Raw genomic sequence first — 23,212 nt, forward strand, 5'->3', positions numbered from 1 at the left:
TTACGGTTCATGCCCGTAATCCCAGCATTTTGGGAGGCTGAGATGGGAGGATCCCCTGAGGTCAGGAGTTTGAGACCAGTCTGGGTAACACAGTAAAAAATCCTGTTCTATGGAAAATCCTGTTCTATGTTTTGAATACATGTGGCGAATCATGAAGACTTATAGTTAAAATTTACAAGTTCTTTACAAAAAAAGAGTGAAGACAATCAGGAGCTTGACCCATGTAGGATTCTATACGGGCAGGTTGTAGACCACTGGGTCCAGAAACGAAGGTTGCAATGCGGTTACTGAGATTAGCTGACACGTTTGAGAAACTGAGGAAAGAAGGGATGGATAAAACAAACTGCTGACTTCCCAGTTTTGCTGAGTCCAGTCTGCCAAGCAAAATAGGGTTAAGTGATTCTGAAAATCTCAAGGGAATTTAGGAGCTGGGAAGGTTGCTGACTCCAGCTGGTTCTCACCTCAAATGTAACATAAACTGGGATTGGCAATAATAGGTTCTGGAATAGATACAGTAGGAGTTTTCTGCCATATGCACTTCCAAAAGTTGCATTGTTGAGCACTTGCAAGAATGTGCCCAGGCAGAAGTCTATTTGCTAATATTAAAAAGAATGTCATAAGAAATAATGCTAGTGGGGAATCTCCTTATTAATGAATTGTTCCCTGGGGTACTTACCATTGCCTAGTTCCCAAGACATGTTATACCTCTTGGAAGAGCAGTAGTCCAGGAGCAACTGAGCATTAGAACTGTTCCACTGCAAATCTGCTGTTCTTAATAAAGCATTTAGGCCAAAGATCAAGTCCAGTCCTGAGCAATTTGCAAAAGTATACAGCATATCTACAGAGCTTCCTAAAAGAAAAATGTCACAATTTAATGGTTAGATTGGCACCACGATGAGGAAGGCCTCCAGATGTGCTTTTCGTAATGAATACCTATTTCTGTTGTTAAACTGAAGAAATTCTAATTCTAACAAATGATTATAATTATGTTTATGAGACAACAAAATTGGACAAATTAAAAAAAAATCAATCTCATTTCATTTGCTCCAGCTGTTGAATGAAGTCCCATGGAAGAGACCAGAAGCTCTGGTCTGACACTTAGGTTTTGTTCAAGTGATATCAGGAGAATTGGGGAAGCCATAATTTATAGCTCAGTGCTCCACATGCATGGCCAGACTGTCATTAGTTAGCATAAACCCCACTCTTTGTAATCTAAATATCTCTAGTCACAAGTTTTAAAATATTTCAATAATTTTCATTATATTTAAAACAATTTTAAATCCCTGTATATGATTTATTAATTTAAAGTGAATCAAATTTTACATTAAAAAATTGGCCTAGAGTTATAGGACTGTGGTTTCCAAACTCTGTGCAAGGCAAGTTGGGGAGCACCAGTGAATGCATGGGTACAGTGGCAGGATTTAGCAACTAAAAGTGCAGGGCACCTAAACTTGAACTTCAGATAAGCAATACATAATTTTTAGTGTATGTCTTATGTAACCGTTAAGAAATACTTAACACAGGGGCCAGGTGCAGTGGCTCATGCCTGTCATCCTAGCACTTTGGGAGGTCGAGGCGGGTGGATCATTGAGCCCAGGAGTTCAAGACCAGCCTGGGCAACATGGCAAAACCACATCTCTACAAAAAGTACAAAAATTAGCTGAGCATGATGGTAAGCACCTGTAGTCCCAGCTAGCTACTTGGGAGGCTGAGGTGGGAGGATCACCTGAGCCCAGGGAGGTCAAGGCTGCAGTGAGCCATGATCATGCCATTGCACTCCAGCCTGGGCAACAGAATGAGACCTTGTCTCAAAATTTAAAAAAAGAAGAAAGAAAAGAAAAATAATTAAAATGAAAAGAATTATTTATCTGAAATTCAACTCTAATCAGGCAATACTATTCACAGAGGCACTATAGGCTCTTTTAAGTTTGCAAGGGAAAAACATCAACATCTACTGGACAACATAAGACCTATTACTATTAGGTGTAGTATTAAGACCTACTACTGTAAGGTGTAGACCTTACAATTTAATAATCAAAACACAGGTATTTTTTGTGGCCTAGGTGTGCTGTAAAAAAATTTTCTGTGATATTAAGGTACCATAAGTTTGGGAACGTCTGTACTCTGCTTTTTAAACCATTAGCTGTTCTATTATCACATTTTGAGAGTGGCAATAATATAATTTTAAGTGTTATCTTTAAATTGATTATCATATGCATAATACGTCCTTCCAATTTTCATGTATATCTACAGTCGTTTGTTAAAGAGTAATTCATTCCTGAACTTTTGTAGTTTAAAAAAAAAGATCTCTATCTATCTGGCAAACTTACACCCTTTCTCCTTAAAAGTGGCTTTGTTTTTGTTTTGTTTTTAAGTCTTTGGCCTGAATAACATAGTATAATATTAAATATTAGCTATTTAGACTGGCCACGACGGCTCACGCCTGTAATCCCAGCACTTTGGGAGGCTGAGGCAGGTGGATCACCTGAGGTCAAGAGTTCGAGACCAGCCTGCCCAATATGGTGAAACCCCATCTCTACTAAAAATACAAAAATTATCTGGGTGTGGTGGCATGCACCTGTAGTCCCAGCTACTTGGGAGGCTGAGACAGAATTGCTCGAACTCAGGAGGCAGAGGTTGCAGTGAGCTGAGATCACACCACTGCATTGTAGCCTGGGTGACGAAGCAAGACTCCATCTCAAAAAAAAAAAAAATTAACTATTTAATATTAGCTGTAAAGACCACTAGGCAGAAACAACTCTTGCAAGCTGCTTTAGGTGTTTTGGTATTTGCTGTGTCACCCACTTCCATAAACTGCTGCCTACCATCAAGGAATGACAGACATTTGGGTTTGAAAAGCTCCCTAGAGTCCTGTGACCCAGAATTCTACTGGATCTCAGAGCCACAGTTTTGGGCAGTATGGAGGCTTTGGGATCACCAGCCCGTGCTTAACCTCCACCCTCATTTTTCTAGGAGGAAACTGAAATCCAAACAAGGTAAGTCTTTGCCCAATATCACACAGCCATTTGGTGGTAGTACCATTACTAGAGCCTGTTACAAGGAGTGAGTGACCTGCTTTTATATTTCATTATAATAGCCTTACATATTATAGGCTTTTATATTTCAAAATCATGTTGTAGAAAGTGCCCTGGATCAGGAATCATAAGACTTGAGCTCCAGGCACAGCTCTCCCACTTACAGACTATAATATGATCGCAGGTAATATCTTTACCCGACAGGAACCTCAGCTATGGATCTACAGTCCTGGGACAAGCACCATCACATGCCTACCTGTAAAACCAAGGTTGAAATGAGACATGTGAAAACTGTCTGTAAATCACAAAAAACCCTTACAGTTAAATAGCACTTTGTACTAGCCCTGTACAAAGATTATAACATTTTCAAAAAACCTGGAATGCTTGCACTCATACTTTACCCTTCCTCCATTTCTTCATTCTTCCAAATGTGCTTGGAATTTACATAGCTTGAAATTCTATTATACAACCCCTATAACATAATAAACTGTAACATCTCCTGGAATAGAGGCTATTGACGACTGCGTTCAAATCCATTCTTTTTTTCTTTCCTTTTCTTTTTTCTTTTTTTTTTTTTTTTTTCCGTGACAGAGTCTCGTTCTGTCACCCAGGCTGGAGTGCAATGGCGCGATCTCGGCTCACTGCAACCTCTGCCTCCCGATTCTCCTTGCCTCCACCTCTGGAGTAGCTGGGACTACAGGTGGATGCCACCAAGCCTGGCTGGTTTTTGTATTTTCAGTAGAGATGGGGTTTCACTGTGTTGGCCAGGCTGGTCTTGAACTCCTGACCTCAAGTGATCCACCTGCCTCGGCCTCCCAAAGTGCTGGGATTACAGGCATGAGTCACCATGTCTGGCCACATCTACTCGGAAGAAAAAAAAAAAAGCCACCTAGCCTACTCCTTCCCCAAAATAGGAAGAACAATTTAAAAACTTACAATTCTTTATCTTATTCCCAACACTTTTCCAAACTCTCATCTCTTACTGTATAAAGAGTGGAGAGATCCTTGGAATGAAGATAAGCAAGATGAGACATTGAAAAAAATGGCAGACTCTTTCCCTTGGACTGTACCGTGTAAGTCTATGTCAGCATCCAGTGTAGGCCTGGGTGTAGGCAACAGAAGAATGGGGTGATGAGGGGAACAGGTGGAGAAGAAGAACTACAAAGAGTTAGCTCACTCAGGATGATTACTTTAATAAAGGAGTCATCCTTTCTGCAGTCACACCCAGCATTACATCTGTAACATTGCTTCCTTTTCCTGCTCAAACAGGTTTAAAATGTGAGTCTATATTCTCATGACAAATGTTTTTGTCATCTTCTACTTAAGTGGAACACACCATTCAAGAGGACCTGTGTTAGAAAACGTACTATATATTCTGGGACACTTGTTTTTTTGTTTTGTTTTTTGCTTTTTTGTTTTGTATTGTTTTTGTTTGTTTTTTGTTTTTGTTTTTTTGAGACAGAGTCTCACTCTGTCGCCCAGGCTGGAGTGCAGTGGCACAATCTCAGCTCACTGCAACCTCTGCCTCCCGAATTCAAGTGATTCTCCTGCCTCAGCCTCCTGAGTAGCTGGGATTATGGGCACCCAACACCATGCCTGGCTAATTTTTGTATATTTAGTAGAGCCAAGGTTTCACCATGTTGGCCAGGCTGCTCTCGAACTCCTGACCTCAGGTGATCCACCCGCCTCAGCTTCCCAAAGTGTTGGGATTACAGGCATGAGCCACTGCACCCAGTCTGGGACACCTGTTTTAAGGGTGCAGGCCACTAGCTAAGCAATGAGCATGTCCTTATCTCTGCAGCCTTTTGCTACCTCTTCCTTTGTGGTATGTCCCCATGTCACTCAGCCATTACCAACCTCAGCCACAGGTTCACAACAATGTGTGGAATCTCCTATTGGCTTCTAAAATATTTGTCACTGCAATGAGTAGATGCCCAAACTAAACACAGATTTCTGTTTCCATGATGTGCCCATGAAAACTGAAAATTTCAAGCCGGAAGTCAAATGTTTACAAATACAAATAAAATTCTGTATTTGTTGTATATTTTAGCATTGCCAACAGGGTAGTCAGACTTACATTAACTAACCCAGTTGCATAGTTAGCAAAGGAAGGCATTTCCCCTGGTGTAGGAACTATGAAAGCCAAGTCTTGGAGTTGGAAACTTACCATTTTGGTAACAGAAAGATCGTGTGAAGTAGCAAAACTGTCTTAGAAATTGGTGTAATGTTTAATATGACCCCCCAAGACTTACCTATATCTTCTGGGACATGTGTTTTAAGAGCAAATCCACTAATTACCTAATACAACCGGGTCTTCTCCTAGCAGAGCTATAATGATTTATTACAAATGTGACCTTACTTCTGTGGTTCTGTGGTACATGTCATTCCTTTAATGGGATCTGAAATGGCCCTGCCTTATGCCAAACTCCATTGAATAATTAATTATACTTATTAAAGTGTCACAGTAGATCCCCCTCTTAAAAATGCAAAAAAAAAAAAAAGGTTTTTTAGAGGACAACATTAGCTATTAGCATATGAGCTATTTTCTGATTTCTTATGGATCACCTTTTTTTCTGTACCATATACATAAAAAATGTATATAAATTTGAAATCCATCTGATACATTGAACTCCAGGTAGTACATAGCAAAATCTTACAAGGATAATTTATTATCTTTGTAAGTATATAAATATACTAAAGTATAATTATTATTATACTTGAATAATGTTAACTAACCAAAACAAGTACAGTAACTTCAAGAAAATTTATTTTCAAAAGTCAAAAGAACAGTTTAAAGTATCTGAGCAGGTTATTTCTTTAACTGAGATATGGGGCAACATCATTCCTTAGTTGGGTATAAACATGAACCTTCAGATAAAAATATATTTCATAGTTTAAAAAGGATTGTGGCCAGGTGCGGTGGCTAATGCCTGTAATCCCAGCACTTTGGGCGGCCAAGGTGGGTGGATCACCTGAGGTCAAGAGTTCAAGACCAGCCTGGAGTCTGGTCAACATGGTGAAACCCTGTCTCTACTAAAAAATAGAAAAAATTAGCCTGTCGTGGTGGCAGGCACCTGTAATCTCAGCTACTCAATAATCAATAATATGATCGGGGGTAATATCTTTACCCTACAGGAACTGAATAATCAAATATTCTTCATAATGAATAGGAGGCTAAGGCAGGAGAATCTCTTGAACCCGGGAGTCAGAGGTTGCAGTAAGCCAAGATTGCGCCATTGCACTCCAGGCTGGGCAACAAGAGCGAGATTCTGTCTCCAAAAAAAAAAAATAAATAAAAAAATAAGGATTGCTTGTTTCACTTGCTTTAAAGCCCCATGTGACAATGTCATCCTAATTTGAAGACTGGAAGACTGTTTTAGTGACTGAAAATACACTAATGGGTAGCTGAGCTAGCTCTGTGTTTGCAGAAGCCACAGAGGAAACAAAAAGAGAATGTTGCTTGGTGGCCAAGGCTGTCTGGAGTGACTCAGGGCCCTCCTGCCTAATGCTCTAAACCAATGCATAGTGGGGGTTATTTCTGGGAGGGGGACGGACAGCAAGGTATGAATGATGTTCACATTTTGCCCTTTATATGTCTGTATTTGAATTTTACATAAGGAATATATTCATGTTTTCCTTGACTGCCTAGTTTTTTAGAGCAGTGAAGGTCATTGTTAGATCATGAATGATTGATTTATCTTTCACTCTGTGGCTACTAGGCAATGTCAGATGAAGAAAAAAAACAAAATAAGTTTTGAGTTCAGGATTTCCTGTTTGGGAAATGCTTCAGTATTTTCAGCTTTATACAACTTCTGTAGGACTTGCTAGATCGGTGCCCGAGTCCAATCTATTCAAATATCTTTGGGGCTGGAACACCTCTAGGGTGCCTTTCATTTCTTACTCGAGTAGGTGCTGTTCTTGAACTTTTTCTGGTAGTGTTCTCGGAGTAGCACTTGCTCCTGGTAGGGCCATTCCGACCGTAACTTCTCCTCCACATCAGGAGGGATGGATCCAGATTTGCAAATATCTGCAAGTGGGAGAGATCATTTAGAGGATCTGTTTTCACAGTGAGCAGGCTGAAATCCCATGTGTTTATTTAGTTTGCTATTTATGTGACTAAAGCAGGATAATTAAGTTCTGGTTATGAGGTAGGAGAGCAGAGAAAAGATATATTCTGTAACACGTGTCAAATTTGCCGGCTCATGAATCACCACAAAGAAAACAACCAAGGGCAGGTTTCCTAAGAAATATTGAACACACACTGAACATGGATATGTTGGACATAGCTCCAAGTTATTTAACAATTCAGAGGGTTCCTCAGAAGCTTAAAATTACTGGCCGGGCACAGTGGCTCACACCTATAATCCCAGCACTTTGGGAGGCTGAGATGGGTGAATCACTTGAGGTCATGATTTCGAGACCAGCCGGCCAAATGGTGAAACCTCGTCTCTACTAAAATACAGCTACTCGGGAGGCTGAGGCAGGGGAATCGCTTGAACCCAGGAGGCAGAGATTGCAGTGAGCCAAGATCGCGCCACTGCACTCCAGCCTGGGTGACACTGGACGACAAAGCGAGACTCTGTCTAAAAAAATTTTAAAAGCTTGACATTACCAGAGAACTCTAATGAAGACAACACAGTGCAGTTCTCTTCAGGTTCACTTTCAAAATCCATAGCAATTTGTTTTACATGGACTGTATCTGCAGTGTGGTGATTTCCTCTTGCCATCATGGGAGGTAGGATGGGTGGGAACCGTTGACGTTTTTTCCCTTTGAATTTGGTACCATCAAAACTTCCCGGACCACAACATGTGCACTTGAAAAAAATCCACCCTGGCCAGGCACAGTGGCTCACGCCTGTAATTCCAGTACTTTGGGAGGCCGAGGTGGATGGATAGCTTGAGCTCAGGAATTCGAGACTAGCCTAGAAAACATAGTAAAACCCTGTCTCTACTAAAAATACAAAAAATTAGCTGGGTGTGGTGGTGTGTGCCTGTGGTCCCAGCTACTGGGGAGACTGAGGTGGGAGGATGGCGTGAGCCTGGGAGGCAGAGACTGCAGTGAGCCAAGATCCCACCATTGCACTCCAGCCTGGGCGACAGAGCCAAACCCTGTCTCAAAAAAAGAAAGAAAAAAGAAAAATTCACCCCATCCTGTCAGGCAGATAATTTCTTTATCACAAGACAGCAGGGTCACTGGGTGCTGGCTGCCAGGGCCGGCTGACTGACCGATGACTTCCTTTCTGGAAAGCTGCACACTGACTTGCTGGTGGCTGATGCCTCATCCATCCCTGGGCTCACAGAGGATGTTTCAGAGGAACTTGGATAACCCCAGTTTCCCCGACCAACCATCCTCCTAGACACAGGATGAAGACAACTGATGAGCAAAGAACAGTTTCCTGTCTAAACGTATGAGATCTTGTGGACACACATGGCTGGTGGGAAAGGGTCAAGTCTAAACAGAAACTAGGTTAGGTATGGTGGCTATGCCTATAATCCCAACACTTTGGGAGGCCAAGGCAGGAGGATCACTTGAGTGCAGGAGTTTGAGATCAGCCTGGATCACATAGAAAGACTGTCTCTACAAAAAATTTAAAAATTAGTCGGGTGTGGTGGCATGCACCTGTGGTCCCAGCTACTCAGGAGGCTGAGGTGGGAAGACTGCTTCAGCCCAAGAGGTCAAGGCTGCAGTAAGCCATGATTGTGCCACTATACTCCAGCCCGGGGAACAGAGTGGGACTCTGTTGAAAAAAACCACCCCCAAAACAAAACACAAGCTCATAAACATTCCAACCTGGTATTCAAGGAGAACCCATCTGTCATTTTTCTATTTTCTCTAATTACTATTCTGTCAATTTAGCCCCAAATACTGATGAATTGCTCTAAATACTTCGTAACTGGAGAAAATAAACAGAAGGAAAAGATATAATATATGAAATACTCAAATATTCCTCATAATGAATATATACATTATATACATGTTATTATAATTCAATGGTGTATACAGTATTTTCAGTATTTTTTTCTTTTTAAATTATTGAAAAATAGAGACAGGGTCTCTCTATGTTTCCCAGGCTGGTCTTGAACTCCTGGGCTCAAGTGATCCTCCTGCCTCAGCCTCCCAAAGTGTTTGGATTACAGGTGTGAGCCACTGCGCCCATCCTAGTAATTGTTAAGATATGATTTAACTACCATTTGATGTCTGATAGCACTTCTGAAAGACAGGACAAATTTTCATGGCTCCCTAGGGCAGGTTTCTCAGGTGAAGGCCACAGACTTTCAATATCAGAATCCCCTGACAAACTTGCTCAAATCAGAATCTAACGTTGGAGCCCAGAAGTCCAAATATTTAAACTCACCCAGGTGATCATGGATCTCTTTCACTCACATTCTATTTTTAGAATAAATATCCTTCAATCTATCATTGTATCTTCAGCTAGAAATACTCTCTTTAGTTTGATGTGATTCTACCTACTTGCTGTCTCCAAGCAGCTCTGTCCTTCAGCAACAATCACTGTTCTATTAATATTTACAATACGATGAGCTCTCAGTTATATCCAGGACATCTTTTTTTTGTGTGTGTGTGAGGTCTCACACTGAACATGACAAACATCATGCTGAGGAAACCTGCCCACTGCCTCCTCCTTTTGTTCAGGTTCCTCCAAAGGTCAGATGAGGGGAGAGGAAGTTAATCTCTTATTAATTGTTAGGTGTGAGAAATAACAGTTTTCTCAAAGCATTCTCATGACAGACTGACGTTAATTAAAATATAGAGTTAATCCTTAAAAATTTTCACCCTGGTTGACTTGAGATTGCCAGTAACTTCTCTCTTCAAAGGTTGATTCCTTCTTGGGATCGAAAATTAGGAAGTCTGTCTTGGTGCCACCAAACCTCAGGTACGCAGGGGACAAGCCTCTGGCCAAGGTACGAAGCTTTGGAGAACTGTTAGGAAGACAAGCAAGAAAGTATAACTATTTTTTCCAAGACTATCTAGTCAAACATTCTTACTTCCTTCTTTCCTGGTGGACCTATTTCTTAACATTTGTCTGTGGAAGACTTAGAGGAGGAAATCATATTGTTTCGTTTTCGAGACAGAATCTTGCTCTGTTGTCCAGGCTGGAGTGCAGTGGCGCGATCTCAGCTCACTGCAACCTCTGCTTGCTGGGTTCAAGCAATTCTTGTGCTTCTGCCTCCTGGGTAGCTGAGATTACAGACAGTATTGTTTAATTTTTATTTTTTTTCTTATTGGGCATGATAGAAAGGGAATCATTGTTTAAAACAGGAAGCATCTCAATCTGAATCTAATTGAAAGACTGATGGTCTAGGCACCTGAGGGCAACTTTCAGCTGTAATTCTGGCAAGAGCTTTTGTGTGTGTGTGTGTGTGTGCGCACGTGTGTGTGTTTGTGTGTGTGTGTGTGTGTAGGGATGGGGTCATGCTATGTTGCCCAGGCTGGTCTCGAACTCCTGGCTTCAAGTGATGCTTCTGTCACAGCCTCCCAAAATGCTGAGATTACTGGCATGAGCCACTGTACCCAGCCAGGAGCTTACGTTTTAACTTGACAAGTAGGATAGTGTTCAACACTTTAAAAAACTCATAGCCTTTTATGATTGATGGGGAAAAAGAAATGACAGAATGGAAACTAAGGGAAAGACAGCTCTGTGTCTGTCTGAAAAACAGATTGTCTGAAACTATGGAACAGTAAAAAGATCAGCGGTTACCACGAAATGGGGGTGGAAATGCAGAGAGGGAGGGATGAATAAGTGGAGAACAGGGGATTTGTAGGGCACTGAAAATACTCTGTATGTTACTATAATGGTGGATACATGTCATTATACATTGCTGAAACCCATAGAATGTACACCAACAGTGAACCCTGCTGTGGACTATGGACTTTGGGTAATAATGATGTGTCAGTGTAGGTTCATCAACTAGAACAAACACCTCTCTGGTGGCGATTTTGATAATGAAGGAGGCTATGCATGTGTGTGGGCAGGGGGTTTATGGGAAATCTCTGTCCTTCCATTCAATTTTGCTGTGAACCTAAAACTGCTCTAAAAAACAAAGTCTATTTAAAACACACACACAACTTGGTGCAAGACTTTTTAAAAAGTCTTCAAACACCTGTGTTTCCAGAGAAGTTTATAAATGACTTAGGATCTCTTCTCCTCTCCTTAACTCCCACCTCCCTTCACCATTCCCCACCAAGGAAAATCATTATTATGTATTTAAGTCAAATATATAGGATTCTAATTTCCATCATTGACACTTCTAATTTGAACAATTCTAAATGCATATTCTGTCAAACCAAAAATGCTCCGAATAGGTGCCTATTATGTGCTTAGAATGGTACCAAATGCTAGAAAATGGAATTAGAATGATCTATAATCCCCTCCCTCAAAAAGATGAGGATGTTCATAAATATTTATATGAGCAAAACTGAGAGAACAGAAGACCTGGGTAAGAGAAACACCTGTCATACATTTCTGAAGTATCAAACATGCAAGGCTGGCCACACTGCTTCCTGGAATGTTCTGAAAACATATTAAACCAATGCTAGTAACTCTTGGAATGGCCTAATTAGTTTGTCTACATGTAGGTTTATTTCAAGTCAGGAAATTATTCTTGGAGCACTAATTGCCAATTATTATTATTATTATTATTATTATTCTCCTTCTCCTTCTCCTTCTCCTTTCTTCTTTCTTCTTTTCTTTCTTCTTTTCTTTCTTTCTTCTTTTCTTTTTTTTTGAGACAAGGTTTCATTCCCATTGCCCAGGCTGGAGTACAATGGCATGATCTCAGCCCATTGCAACCTCCACCTCCTAGGCTCTATCAATTTGCTCACCTCATCCTCCCAAAGTGTTGGGATTATAGGCATAAGCCACCACGCCTGGCCAAATTGCCAGCACCTCTTAATATCTTAGGAATTAAAGATCTGATCTAAAATTTAAAATTTTAAGATGTGCCCATGCTTAATTAAATATGCTATATAAGAATTTCAAAGCATTTCTTTATGCTTAGGAAATAAACCAAAAGATAGAAATTGAACAAAATGTAAGTCTCTTGTGTTAAAACTTCAGTGATTCCTCCTTACCATATTTTGTTTGTAACTTGTGAGTCCCTAAAAATACAGTGGGCTCTGGCACTAGGAACCTCAGAATAAAGTGAGATTTTAAAATGTTGTCAATCCGAATTCACCCTGACCGAAACACCTGACAGCCCCAAAGAGCTCTAGGAAGGATGGCATCTGCCATAGGATCCTCAAAACCGCGGCTAAATAAATGGAAATGCTGATCTAAGGTAAGGAAGAAGTAGCTATTTTCAGTTTGGTATGAACCCAAATAAAAATAAATTGTAGAGAGGGGAAAACAGAGGATGCACTACTGTTTAATGACTACAGAGTTTCAGTCTGGGAAGATGAAAAAGTTCTGAGATAGATACTGGTGGCATTGGCACAACAATGTGAGTGTGGTGAATGCACCACACCGCACACCTTAAAATGGTTAAAATGGCAAGTTTTTATGTTTTGTGTATTTTGTCACAATAAAATAAATAGTACTTGTAGTGTAATTTTAACAATAAAAGAATATATATTTATATATGAGAGAAGTATGCCTGGATGATAGCAATGATCATTATGTGGTGAGCTAGATAGTAGACTTTTTCATTGCTTTCCTGTATTTTACAAGTGTTCCATAACAAGCATGTGATATTTTAAATTATACAAGTTGGTGTGTGTGTGTGTTGGTTTTTTTTTTTTTTTTAGACAGGGTCTTACTCTGTTGCCCCAGGCTGGAGTGCAATGGCATGATCTCGGCTCACTGCCACCTCTGCCTCCCGGGTTCAAGTGATTCTCTTGCCTCAGCCTCCCTAGTAGCTGGGACTACAGGCACCCACCACCATGCCCAGCTAATTTCTGTATTTTTAGTAGAGATGAGGTTTCACCATGTTGGCCAGGCTGGTCTTGAACTCTTGACTTCAGATGATTCGCCCGCCTTGGCCTCCCAAAGTGCTGGGATTACAGGCATGGGCCACCACACCTGGCCTTTGTGTCTGTTTTAATAGGTGGAAAAAACAAGATTTTAAGGAGGTAAAGCCATCTGTTAATTTATTCAACAAATATTTGTTGCAGGCCGACTCCGCCAGGCATTATGCTAGTTGCTGGAGATGAATGGTGAACCAGGCAGAAATAGCAGCTGTTCTCATACAATTTATAGTTTAGTGACAGATACAAACAAGTAAATAGGCAATTCTTAAAAAATGCTATGGAAACCGTTAGAGGGGCTCCTAATCTAGACTTTGGGCTGAGGGTAGGAGGTTGGTTAGCGAAGGTTTTTCAGGGGAAATGGTTTCACTGCTAGACATGCAAAAAGAATAAACCTTATCTAGATTAAAGAGAGTGGGGTAGGATTGAAGAAAGCAATCCAGGTGAAGGGAAAAGTCTGTGCAAAGACCAGAGATAGAAGAGAAGCTGGCACCACTGATGAGCAGAAGGGTGTGGCTGGTGCCTAGAGATGGGGGGCAGAGAGGCTGGGAGGGAACAGAATGGAGAGGCAAATAGGGCCACATCATGGAGGGCCCCGTAAGCCACAAGTCCAGGAGTGCCAACTTCATATGAGGGCAACGGGGAGCCATGGAAGGATCTGAAGCAGTTGGAGAGACCTCACCAGACCTATTTTAGAAAGGAATCACAGGCTGCAGTACAAATAACTGAAAAGAAGGAACAAGACTCTGGTCATGTTAATGTAGACAAAACTGATGGACTGAGGTAAGGTGACAGCTCAGAGATGGGGAGAGATGGATCAATTCAAGACACACTGAGAAGTAGAAATAATAGATTTGGGTTTTTTAAATAATTTTTTTTAAATGAGACAAATTTCACCTTGTTGGCCAGGCTAGTCTTGAACTCCTGGCCTCAAATGATCCACCTGCTTCGGCCTCCCAAAGTGCTGGGATTACAGGCATGAGCTACTGTACCCGCCTAGATTTGATTATTAATTGGATGTTGAGGAGGAGTCAAGGATTACTTCTGGGAAGCACCTTGGAAGATGGTAATATCATTTGCTGGATGAGGAATAGGTGATAGATTGAAGATGGGGAGGAACAGGGAGGAGAAGGGGCGCTAAGTTTTGTAGAATTTGAGATACCAATGGAACACCAAAAAACATATTTCCATCCATCAGGTGCTTGACCCTGTGTGCCTGGAACTCAGGAGACACATATAGGCTGGGAATATAGACAGGCAAGTCCTGTAGAAATACCAGGGACTGGAAACCCCTAGCTCACAGGTTGCAAGGCATGGCCCTAAAACCAAGATGAGGAATTCCTCAGAGAGAACCACTCCAGGCTGGCCCCGTTCCACTGCCTTCCACCAGGCACCAATTCTGTTCCTTGGCATTTTGATTAGGTTTGATGATAGAAGAACCTCATTTAGATTCCTCTAGCTGTATTTGTAAGCAGTCGTGGCTGGGCAAGAGATGGGGAAGTGGGAGGAAACGAGCACCTGGAAAAGGAGCTGTGGCATCACATGACGGGCATCTGTGCGTGACCTGGGTCACGGCCTGGTCCTCAGAGGTACAAACTGTACCACCTTGGTTCACTCTCCATCACACTGCCCTGCCTTCATTTTCTTCATAGCATTCGTTGCTCTCTGAAATCAGCTTCCTTGTTCATTTCCTTGGCTTACTCTCTACTGCAGCCCTCATCTCTGCCGCAAGTTCCCTGAGAGCAGGGACCTGACTGACTTATCAGAATCCACCCAATACCTAGATAAGTACTTGGCACACCACTGGTGTTGAATAAATACTTTAGTGAATGAATGAGCAAGGCCCGCCTGATGTAGGGGTAAGTAGGGGCCAAAGACTGTTTCCTGAACAAAATGAAAACTCAATGCTATCTGGGTTTACCACTTGGACACTGCCAAGTAAAAGAAATCATGTTTCAAAGTTTTGGTATTAAGGACCTTTCTGTTTATCTCTTTTGCAATGAAATATTTTCTTGTTTTGAGAAAATAATATTGATGCCCTCTGACAAAAACTAGATTTAATATGGCTGCAAAATATGCCACAAAACTAAAATTGATCAAAGGTACAGTATCTCAATCATATACAAGAAAAATAAAGGAAAAATGATCCCACCACCAGAGTGACGTGGAAATAACAGAGGAACGCATGAAAGAAGCTGCAGCTGTTCTATTTCTAGAGCAGTTTGTCAAGGAAAAAAAAAAGGGGGGGGCCTGCAGGTGTTTTTATTTTACCTTTTGTACAAAAATAAGTTACTTCTCTCTGACACGAAAGCAGAGGTGTGCTGGAGTCGGCTGTACCACGTTGTCGGCCTGTGAAAGCCAAATGTTAAATCTGGAGAAATTTTGTGAGCCTGTTGTTAAACTGTTGGCAGTTTGGAACCGGCCGTGGAGGGAGTATTTACACTACAGAAATCAGCAAAACCCATTAACCAGTCTCCCCCTTCTCCCAGACAGCCAGTTGTTAAATAGTTTCCAGCATAGCCCTGCATGACCAGTAATTTAAGTAATTTCCGGAAGTGGGTGAGACCACCCGGGGAATACGTGAAGTGAAAAAAAGGCCTAGGTCAGAAGTCTGAGGAACACTAATGTTGAAGACAAGCTAGAGAGACAGATGGAGAGGAATTGTTAGAGAACACCCCCCCCCAGAAAGGCGACAGACCTAAAGAGGTAAGAAAGTGCTTTCATTGTCAACCTTGCCAAATGCCTCCAAGAGACTGTACTAGTTTGTTAGGGCCGCAGTGGCAGAGTTACTGTAAACTAATTGGTTCGAACGACAGAAATGTATTGTCTTACAGTTCTGAAAAGCCAAAAAGTTGAAATGAAGGCAGTGGCAGGGCCATACTCCCTTTGAAGGCACAAGAAAGGATTTGTTCCAGGTCTTTCTCCTAAGTTCCCATAGCTTTTTGACTCCAATTCCGTAACTCCTGTCATCACACGGTATTCTCTCTATATGTGTGTCTGTCTCCAAATTTCTCTTTGTTATAAGGACATCAGTCATATTAGAAGAGGAGCCCATCACATTCCAGTATGACCTCATCCTAACTAATAACATCTGCAATGACCCTATTCCCAAATAAAGTCACATTCTGAGGTACTGGGGGTTAGGACTTCTAATATGGATTTTGGGTGACCTCATTCAACCCATACCAAAGACCAAATAAGATAAAGTATTTATTAGGTTTCCCAACACAGGAAGGCCATTGATGATGTTGGAGAGATTGATTTTAGTGACATAACGATGATGGCATCATGCGGGCGGAACAGCAAGAACTGGCTGCCCAGGGGAGGGCAGAAATGGGGTGGTTTCTGCAGAGACAGTGCGCGAGGAGGTGATTGAGATGGGAAAGGCTTGGGGATGCTTCTATGCTGCGAGGAAGACGCCAGTAAAAAGGGAGGGGTTGAAGATACAGGAGAGGGAAGAGGTGACTGACAGAGCAAAGTCCTTGGGGGTTGGGGAGGGAACGGGATTCAGAGCAAAACTGGAAGAAGCGGACTGAGATCAGAGAAAGGAGGAAAGCTGGACTTAGGCATGACATGTCTGCAGATTTGATGACAGGAGGAAAAGGAAAAGGAAGTAATTGCTCATTTTCTTTGGGAAGCAGAAGTATGGTGATGTGCTAAGAATGATAAGGTGAAGGTGGAGTCAGAGATTTTTAAAAAGTAGACAATGCGAAAGGCAGAGAAATGGAGAGTTAAGGGTAACACTAAGGGCCAGGGAAGTCTGGAAGCTAAAAAAATGTTTGGTGCAACATCAGTCTATGTGGCTGGGAAACTGTCCACTCCCCCAGAGCTCACTAGCCCAGCTATACGGGTTGGCCACTGAGCCTGGAAATGAGGCATTAAAATGGCTTATTAATATGCGTTAAAATTAATAAGTAATATACTTCAATTTCCACATTTTTGGGCCACCCTGTAGATTCCAAAGAGAGAAAATATGGTTGGACTAAATCAGGTTTAGGATTTTAGGATTTTAGCTGGAAGAACAATGGAACAGGGATTTGGGGTTATTATCACAAAAGTGGTTCATGTGATAAATTAAGAAGCTCAAATCAGATACGGAAGAAGTAGAGAGAGGAGGAAGCTGTTCAGTGGAGGTATTTAAAAATTGTTATGATGGGTGCTACGGAGTAGAGGAGCTGTGGTCTGGCTCTCAGAAAAAAAGGTGCCCTGCTTTTTAGTATTTGCCAGTTTCCATGGTAAATATTCTCACCAGTGCAAATCACTGTCTGATTTGCAGATACCCACAGGATGTCACTGAATACAGAGTTGAGAGGAAACGCATACATTTCATGAGCTGGACAAGCTGGTTCTGTTACAACTTGAGTGTAACATTATCTGTTACAACATATAAAAAAATGTGAGAGTGAAGAAACTGAGACAGTTTATCTAGGTGACTTGAAGTCATCTAGGATGATGGTGAGACTTGGAAGTGGAGAGGAAACTGTGAGATCAGTGCTAGTCTTCAGTTAATAAGGGGGAGTAAATACGAGGAGGACAGAGTGCCGTGAGCAGGAGCACTGGATGAGAGCCGGATGTGGAGATGAGGAACCACACACTGCGTCATGGCATCATCCGTAATGCTCATCAGCCTAGTCCAAACTGAGTGTGTAGGGAACTGACCTGCCTTCTTTCACTTAATTTCAAAACAACCCAATGAAGCAAGTGGCATTATTATCGTCATTTTACAAACAAGGAATCTGAACAAAAGGAGGTAATTTGCCCAAGGTAACAAATCAAAAGAGATTTGAACTACAGCAGTGTGGAGTTCAAACTAGTGGGCTGTCATCCAGAAGCTGGACTGGAGAACGGGAAAAGAACTGGACTATGGGAGAATGTGCAGCCGCTACTTAAAAGGGCTACAGGGAAGACGGTGTCTTCAGAGAAGAACGAAGCTGTAGCTTGGACAAGGAGGTACAGGAGATATTCTGTGAGGAGGACAGAGCAGGGTTACCCCGCAAAGGGCTCCAGGGCACAGTGGATAGGGTTAGTGGGGAAGGGATGATAAGAGCTCAATCAGAGGGACAGCACTTCCCAGGAGTTAGGAGACACGAGGTGTGTGATTGCCCCCAGCCCTTTGTTTCCCTTTGGCCGTGGATATTTCTGCCATCAGTAGGCACATGGGGGGTCTGCGCCTCTTTCCAACACTGGTTATCAAAACATGTGTTTACATTGATAAGTAATTTTCCAAATGGGAAAAGCAACTCTGTCTACGAAGATGCAAGAATCTAATACTGAAAGTTTTTATCAGTAAATATTTATTGAATTGGCAAAAAGAGATAAACTTTGCTGAAGGAAAATAAGCAAATTGCAATGAAAAGCAAACATGGTTGGTTGCATTATCACTGACATTGCTGTTCGTACCACTTTTGCTCTGCAGTAGTTAGGATTTCTACCACTAACTCAGCACTATACTTTTTTTTTTTTACCGTGCATTAGTGAACTATGCTTGCATATGTGTCTTAACTGAAATGCAGATCTGTACTGTCCACTACCACATGTGTCCACTACCATGTGACTACTGAGTGCTTGAAATGTAGTTAATCTGAGGCCGGGTGCAGTGGCTCATGCCTGTAATCCCAACACTTTGGGAGGCCAAGGTGGGCAGATCACCTGAGGTCAGGAGTTTGAGACTAGCCTGGCCAACATGGTGAACCCTTGTCTCTACTAAAAATACACAATTAATCAGGCGTGGTGGCACACACCTCTAGTCCCAGCTACTTGGGAGACTGAGGCAGGAGAATAACTTGAACCTGGGAGGCAGAGGTTGCAGTGAGCCGAGGTAACGCCATTGCACTCCAGCTTGGGTGACAAGAGCAAAACTGTCTTGGAAAAAAAAAAAAGAAATATAGTCTGAGAAGTGCTATAAGTAATACATGCCAGATTATAGAGAATTGGTTTGAGGAAAGGAATAATAAATATCTCATTAATATTTTTATATTGATTATATGCTGAGAAAACATTTTGGATATATTGAACTAAATAAAATTATTAAATTAATTTCACTTGTTTCCTTTTACCTTTTTAATATGGCTACTAGAAAATTTAAAATTACATATGACCTTGCATATGAGGCCCACATTATATTATATTTCCATTGGACAGTGTTGATTCAGGGCCAGGCTCTCTCTGGAGTTCTGCACACAGTTGGGCTTAGGAAGTATTTTGATTGGTTTCTTGATTAAGTCCCTCTGGGAAGATGACAAATCGAAAGTTCTATTTTTTTAATTTTAGATTGCTCTGTCATTGGTATTTAAGTTTTGTGTGCAGTTGGGCTGTACACCATGTATTTGCCTTCATGGAGGCTAGAACCACACCATATGACTAAGTTTGCTTAGGCCTCTTTGAAGTACCTTAGATGAAGTTTTGGGCCCTGAAACTGTTACTCTCATGTGAATGCTTCTTTTCATTATATCAATCTCTCAATTCCTTTCCAAACAATCTTTTTCTACCATAATATCTACTCTCTTTCCTTTAAAAAATATAATCTGCTTTCCCTTTTTATGGGCACTATTATCTCATGTGATCAGAGTCTAGTTTCAAACAGCGGCCAAGTTCGTTAATCTCCCTGAGCCTCAATTTCTTCATTTTTAAAATGGGGATGATAAAAGTAGTCACCTCATAGTGTTGTAGCCAAGACCAAACGGATTACTACCTAGAAGGTGCTTGGAATAGGGCCAGGCAAATGACAAGAACTGAGGAAGTGTCAGCTGTTTGTGTCCTCCTCTCTTTCCTTATTCCTTCAGCTTTCGTCTGCTCAGCTCTTGCCATCCCGCCCACACATCTTCACTTTTGAGGAACTGTAATAAATTAAACAACAGGCGTCTTACTCTCCTCTACAAAGCTTAGTGTTGTCTTCTGAGATGGCTGGGCTGATTGGGCCCTGTGCCCCTCCTGGGGAGATGGACCCTCACACTCCGAATTAGAAGCTAGGTCTTAGATGAGGAGAGGGGGTTCCTGCCTCTTTTAGACAGCAGCCAGCCTTGGAGAGAAGCACTTATGGACACGAATAAACTGTTTTGTAAACCAGAAAGAAAGTTTTATGTATCACACGTTATGCTCTCTTAGTATTTCATTATACTCCAGTCTTTAACAAAAAGGTGCAGAGGAGGGGGGGAAAGGGTGCTCTGGGAAATGAAGAGATGTATTTAAGAAGAATAAAGGTATCATCCTCACTAAGTTGCAGATTGGAAGTTCTACGTGTTAGAGGGGTGTCAGTCGATTGCGGGGAGCTTGACTGCTGGGTGATCAGGCCCAGACCCTGGAAGTCATACTGTATGTTTTTGCTTTTGGACCTGTTACTCCAGAGGTGAACCCACGTCTGCCCTTTCTTGGGGAGAGGTTGGGGAATATGCTGGCTACAGCAGTAGAAGAGGCCTTGGGTCCTCATATTTCAGTAAATGGACATCTACTTCACACCCATTTTCAGTAACCCCCCCTGCCCCCCCCCGCCACTGCCACCCCACACTCCAGCAAGCTAAGACTGGGGTCCTGAGATCTGGAGCCCTGTGGTTCAGTATTTCTCTGGAGTAATCTTCCTATCCCCCAACTAGTTGCTGCCTAGTATCAGCTTCCTATCCTTAAAAGGAAGGGCAAAAAGTGAGGATTCTTCCCCACCAGAAAATTCTAGTGCCACAAGGGAAAGGAGAGGTTAACTATGATTCAAAGAAAACAGAAAACTGGTGAATGGCTACCAAATGCTCACCATGTCCTAGGAAGAAACAATTCGTTTGAATGTCAAACACTTACTATGGGCCAAACACTGTGAAGCTCTTACCATATCATCAAATCTTCGGGCAATAATCCTTGAGGCAAGCTTGAGAAATTCCATTTTATGGTGGAAGAAATCAAGGTTGGTGTGGCCAAGAGACATGGAAAAACCAAGCCACTCATCTTTGCCAGAGCTGAGAGTCAAGCCAGGACGGTCTGTCCATCTCTTAACCAGTACACTACCCATTAAATTAGCACTGGCAACTATCGTGTGGGCTCAGGGAGGACAGCACCTAGGTATTTAACACAGAGGTGAGATAGTGGTGATCTTTCCCTCCATCTGGGCTGGTCAAGATGTGGCCAACTCTGGAGGCTCCCAGGGCCTAAATAAGAGACCAGAAGACCTGGGATTGTCCCTGTAGCTCCCCATCTTGGAGTCATGGATCTTAGTCTCCCAGTCATATGAAATTATAAAATATGAAGAAAAAGGCAAAAATATAGAAGATATCAGGATTATGCAGAAACGAGGAGGGTTGTAGTCCAAGGAATGTTTGGAGGGAAAATGGACTATGATGACCTTTGACCACATCCTCAAGGAATGGATGATTTTTGTGAGACACAGTCTCACTCTCAGCTCACTGCAGCTTTGACCGGCTGGGCTCAAGCGATTCTCCTGTGTCAGCCTCTTGAGTAGCTAGGACTTCAGGCACACACCACCACATCTGGCTGATTTTTAAATTTTTTGTAGAGATGGGGCTTCGCCACGTTGCCTAGGCTGGTCTTGATCTCCTGGACTCAAGCAATCCTCTTGTCTCAGCCTCCCAAAGTGCTGGCATTACAGGCACCGCACCTAGCTAAGGATTGGATTCTAAATTGAGTTCTAAACTTACCCATATTCCCTAACAGCTATAGGGCAGAAGGCTTGAACCTGCATCAGGTTCCTTCTTTCTCAGGCAAGAACAAAACTTGGAGTTGATAAGGCAGCACCACATTTCGCAGCCCCATTTTGGAGAGACATCTTTTTATTAGGACTTTGTAAGTCACTGAAGTAGTCTCCTAGGTCTCATTTATTGAATATTTAGATTTTTATTCTTGTTCTAGATGCCCTTTGCAGCTGCAAAAAAAAAAAAAAAAAAGAAAAAGAAAAAGAAAAGAAAAGAAAAGAAAAGAAAAAGAAATCTCCTAACAGAGTTTAAAAGACAGAAGCCTATGCACAATCTTACTTGTCCTACACTGCACAGCAATTCAAGCATTCACAGGCCTCCAGGTGCACCTGCCCGGTTTCCCTCCTCCTGGCGAGGGAAGTACTGGGGCAAGTGGGCAGTTTCTTTTTTCAAATTTCCACTTATACCTGACCTTAGGTGGTGCTTACTCAATACTTACAGAATGAATGAAACAAAAAGGCTCATTTAGAGTGGGCGCGAAAAATGTGTACACACGGACTTAGTGGAATAGTAGACACTGGAGACTCCAAAAGGTGGGGAGGGTGGGAGAGGGATGAGGGATGAGAAATTGCCTATTAGATACAACGTACACCATTCAGGTGACAGTTACACTAACAGCCCAGATGTCACCACAATGCAATATACCCATGGAACAGAACTGCACTTGTAACCCCTAAATCTATTTTTTAAATGATACCCCCCAAAAAGAGGTTTGGGGTCAGAGAGTAAGGGAGGGAGAGGGAGAATGAGAGGCGGGAAGTGGGGTGGGGAGAGGCACGCGGGGAGGTTCCGGTGTGAAGTTGTTTCCGCGCAAAAAAGAGAGTGGCTGGCGGGGCAGACATAGGTGTCAGGAGGACAGGAGAGGGTACAGGACCAGGAGGCTGGCGCTTACCCCAGGAAGATGAGGAACCGCGGGTCCGTGGCCAGGTTGGCGTCGATGGTGACCGACAGGAACGAGGGGCTCACCAGGTGCAGCGGCTGCTGGGTGAAGAAGTCCAGGTCCACGACGTCCTGTGCTTGCGCAGGTCCGGCCAGGACGCCCGGGGAGAGGGGAGCCAGCGGCCCCAAGAGCAGCAGCAGCAGCAGCGGCGGCGGCGGCGGCAGCGCAGGCTTCGAGCGCAGCAGCATCTTAGGCTCACCTGGCAGCTCCCCTCCGCCAGCGGCCGCGCAGCGGAGAGTCGAGCACTGGAGCACTTCCTTCCGCGGCGCCCCAGCGCCCTTTTCTCCTTTCCTCCGCCCCGTTACGCCTACTCACCCCTCCCACTGCGCCCTCCATCCCTCCCACTCCTCTTCTGCATCCCTCCCACTGTTCCCAATCCAACCCCGCCCCGCCTGCCCGGCTGTCTCCTACTTCCTTGCTCGTTTTCCCCTCGGTGGCGGTCACGTTCACTTACGAAATCACCCACACCCACTTGAAGGGTGAGGAGATGGCCGCGATCCAATCGCCCAGGAGGCCTGGGGAGGAGCGCCCGGGGAGCAGCGCTGGGCATTCCCGAGCAGGCTTC

At 42.8% G+C, this 23,212-nt stretch overlaps 1 protein-coding gene across 2 annotated transcripts in view; it reads right to left on the reverse strand.

Annotated features, from left to right (window-relative positions):
- Positions 1 to 22,938, reverse strand: part of HPSE (heparanase) — a 42,840-nt gene extending 19,902 nt beyond the window's left edge. Inside the window, exons 1-4 of one of the 2 annotated variants that reach the window (XM_003898674.5) lie at positions 22,600 to 22,934; positions 9,829 to 9,974; positions 6,937 to 7,062; positions 677 to 850 (exon numbers count right to left, since the gene is read on the reverse strand). In XM_003898674.5, the coding sequence (XP_003898723.1) occupies positions 677 to 850; positions 6,937 to 7,062; positions 9,829 to 9,974; positions 22,600 to 22,835 (682 nt within the window). In that variant the 5' untranslated portion in view covers positions 22,836 to 22,934. Of the gene's footprint in view, positions 1 to 676; positions 851 to 6,936; positions 7,063 to 9,828; positions 9,975 to 22,599 lie in introns of both variants that reach the window. The other variant, XM_021938454.2, reaches the window with a different exon arrangement.
- Between the last annotated feature and the right edge of the window lie 274 nt (positions 22,939 to 23,212).

The sequence above is a fragment of the Papio anubis genome, chromosome 3 (genome assembly GCF_008728515.1).
Source record: "Papio anubis isolate 15944 chromosome 3, Panubis1.0, whole genome shotgun sequence".
NCBI classification, from domain to species: domain Eukaryota; kingdom Metazoa; phylum Chordata; class Mammalia; order Primates; family Cercopithecidae; genus Papio; species Papio anubis.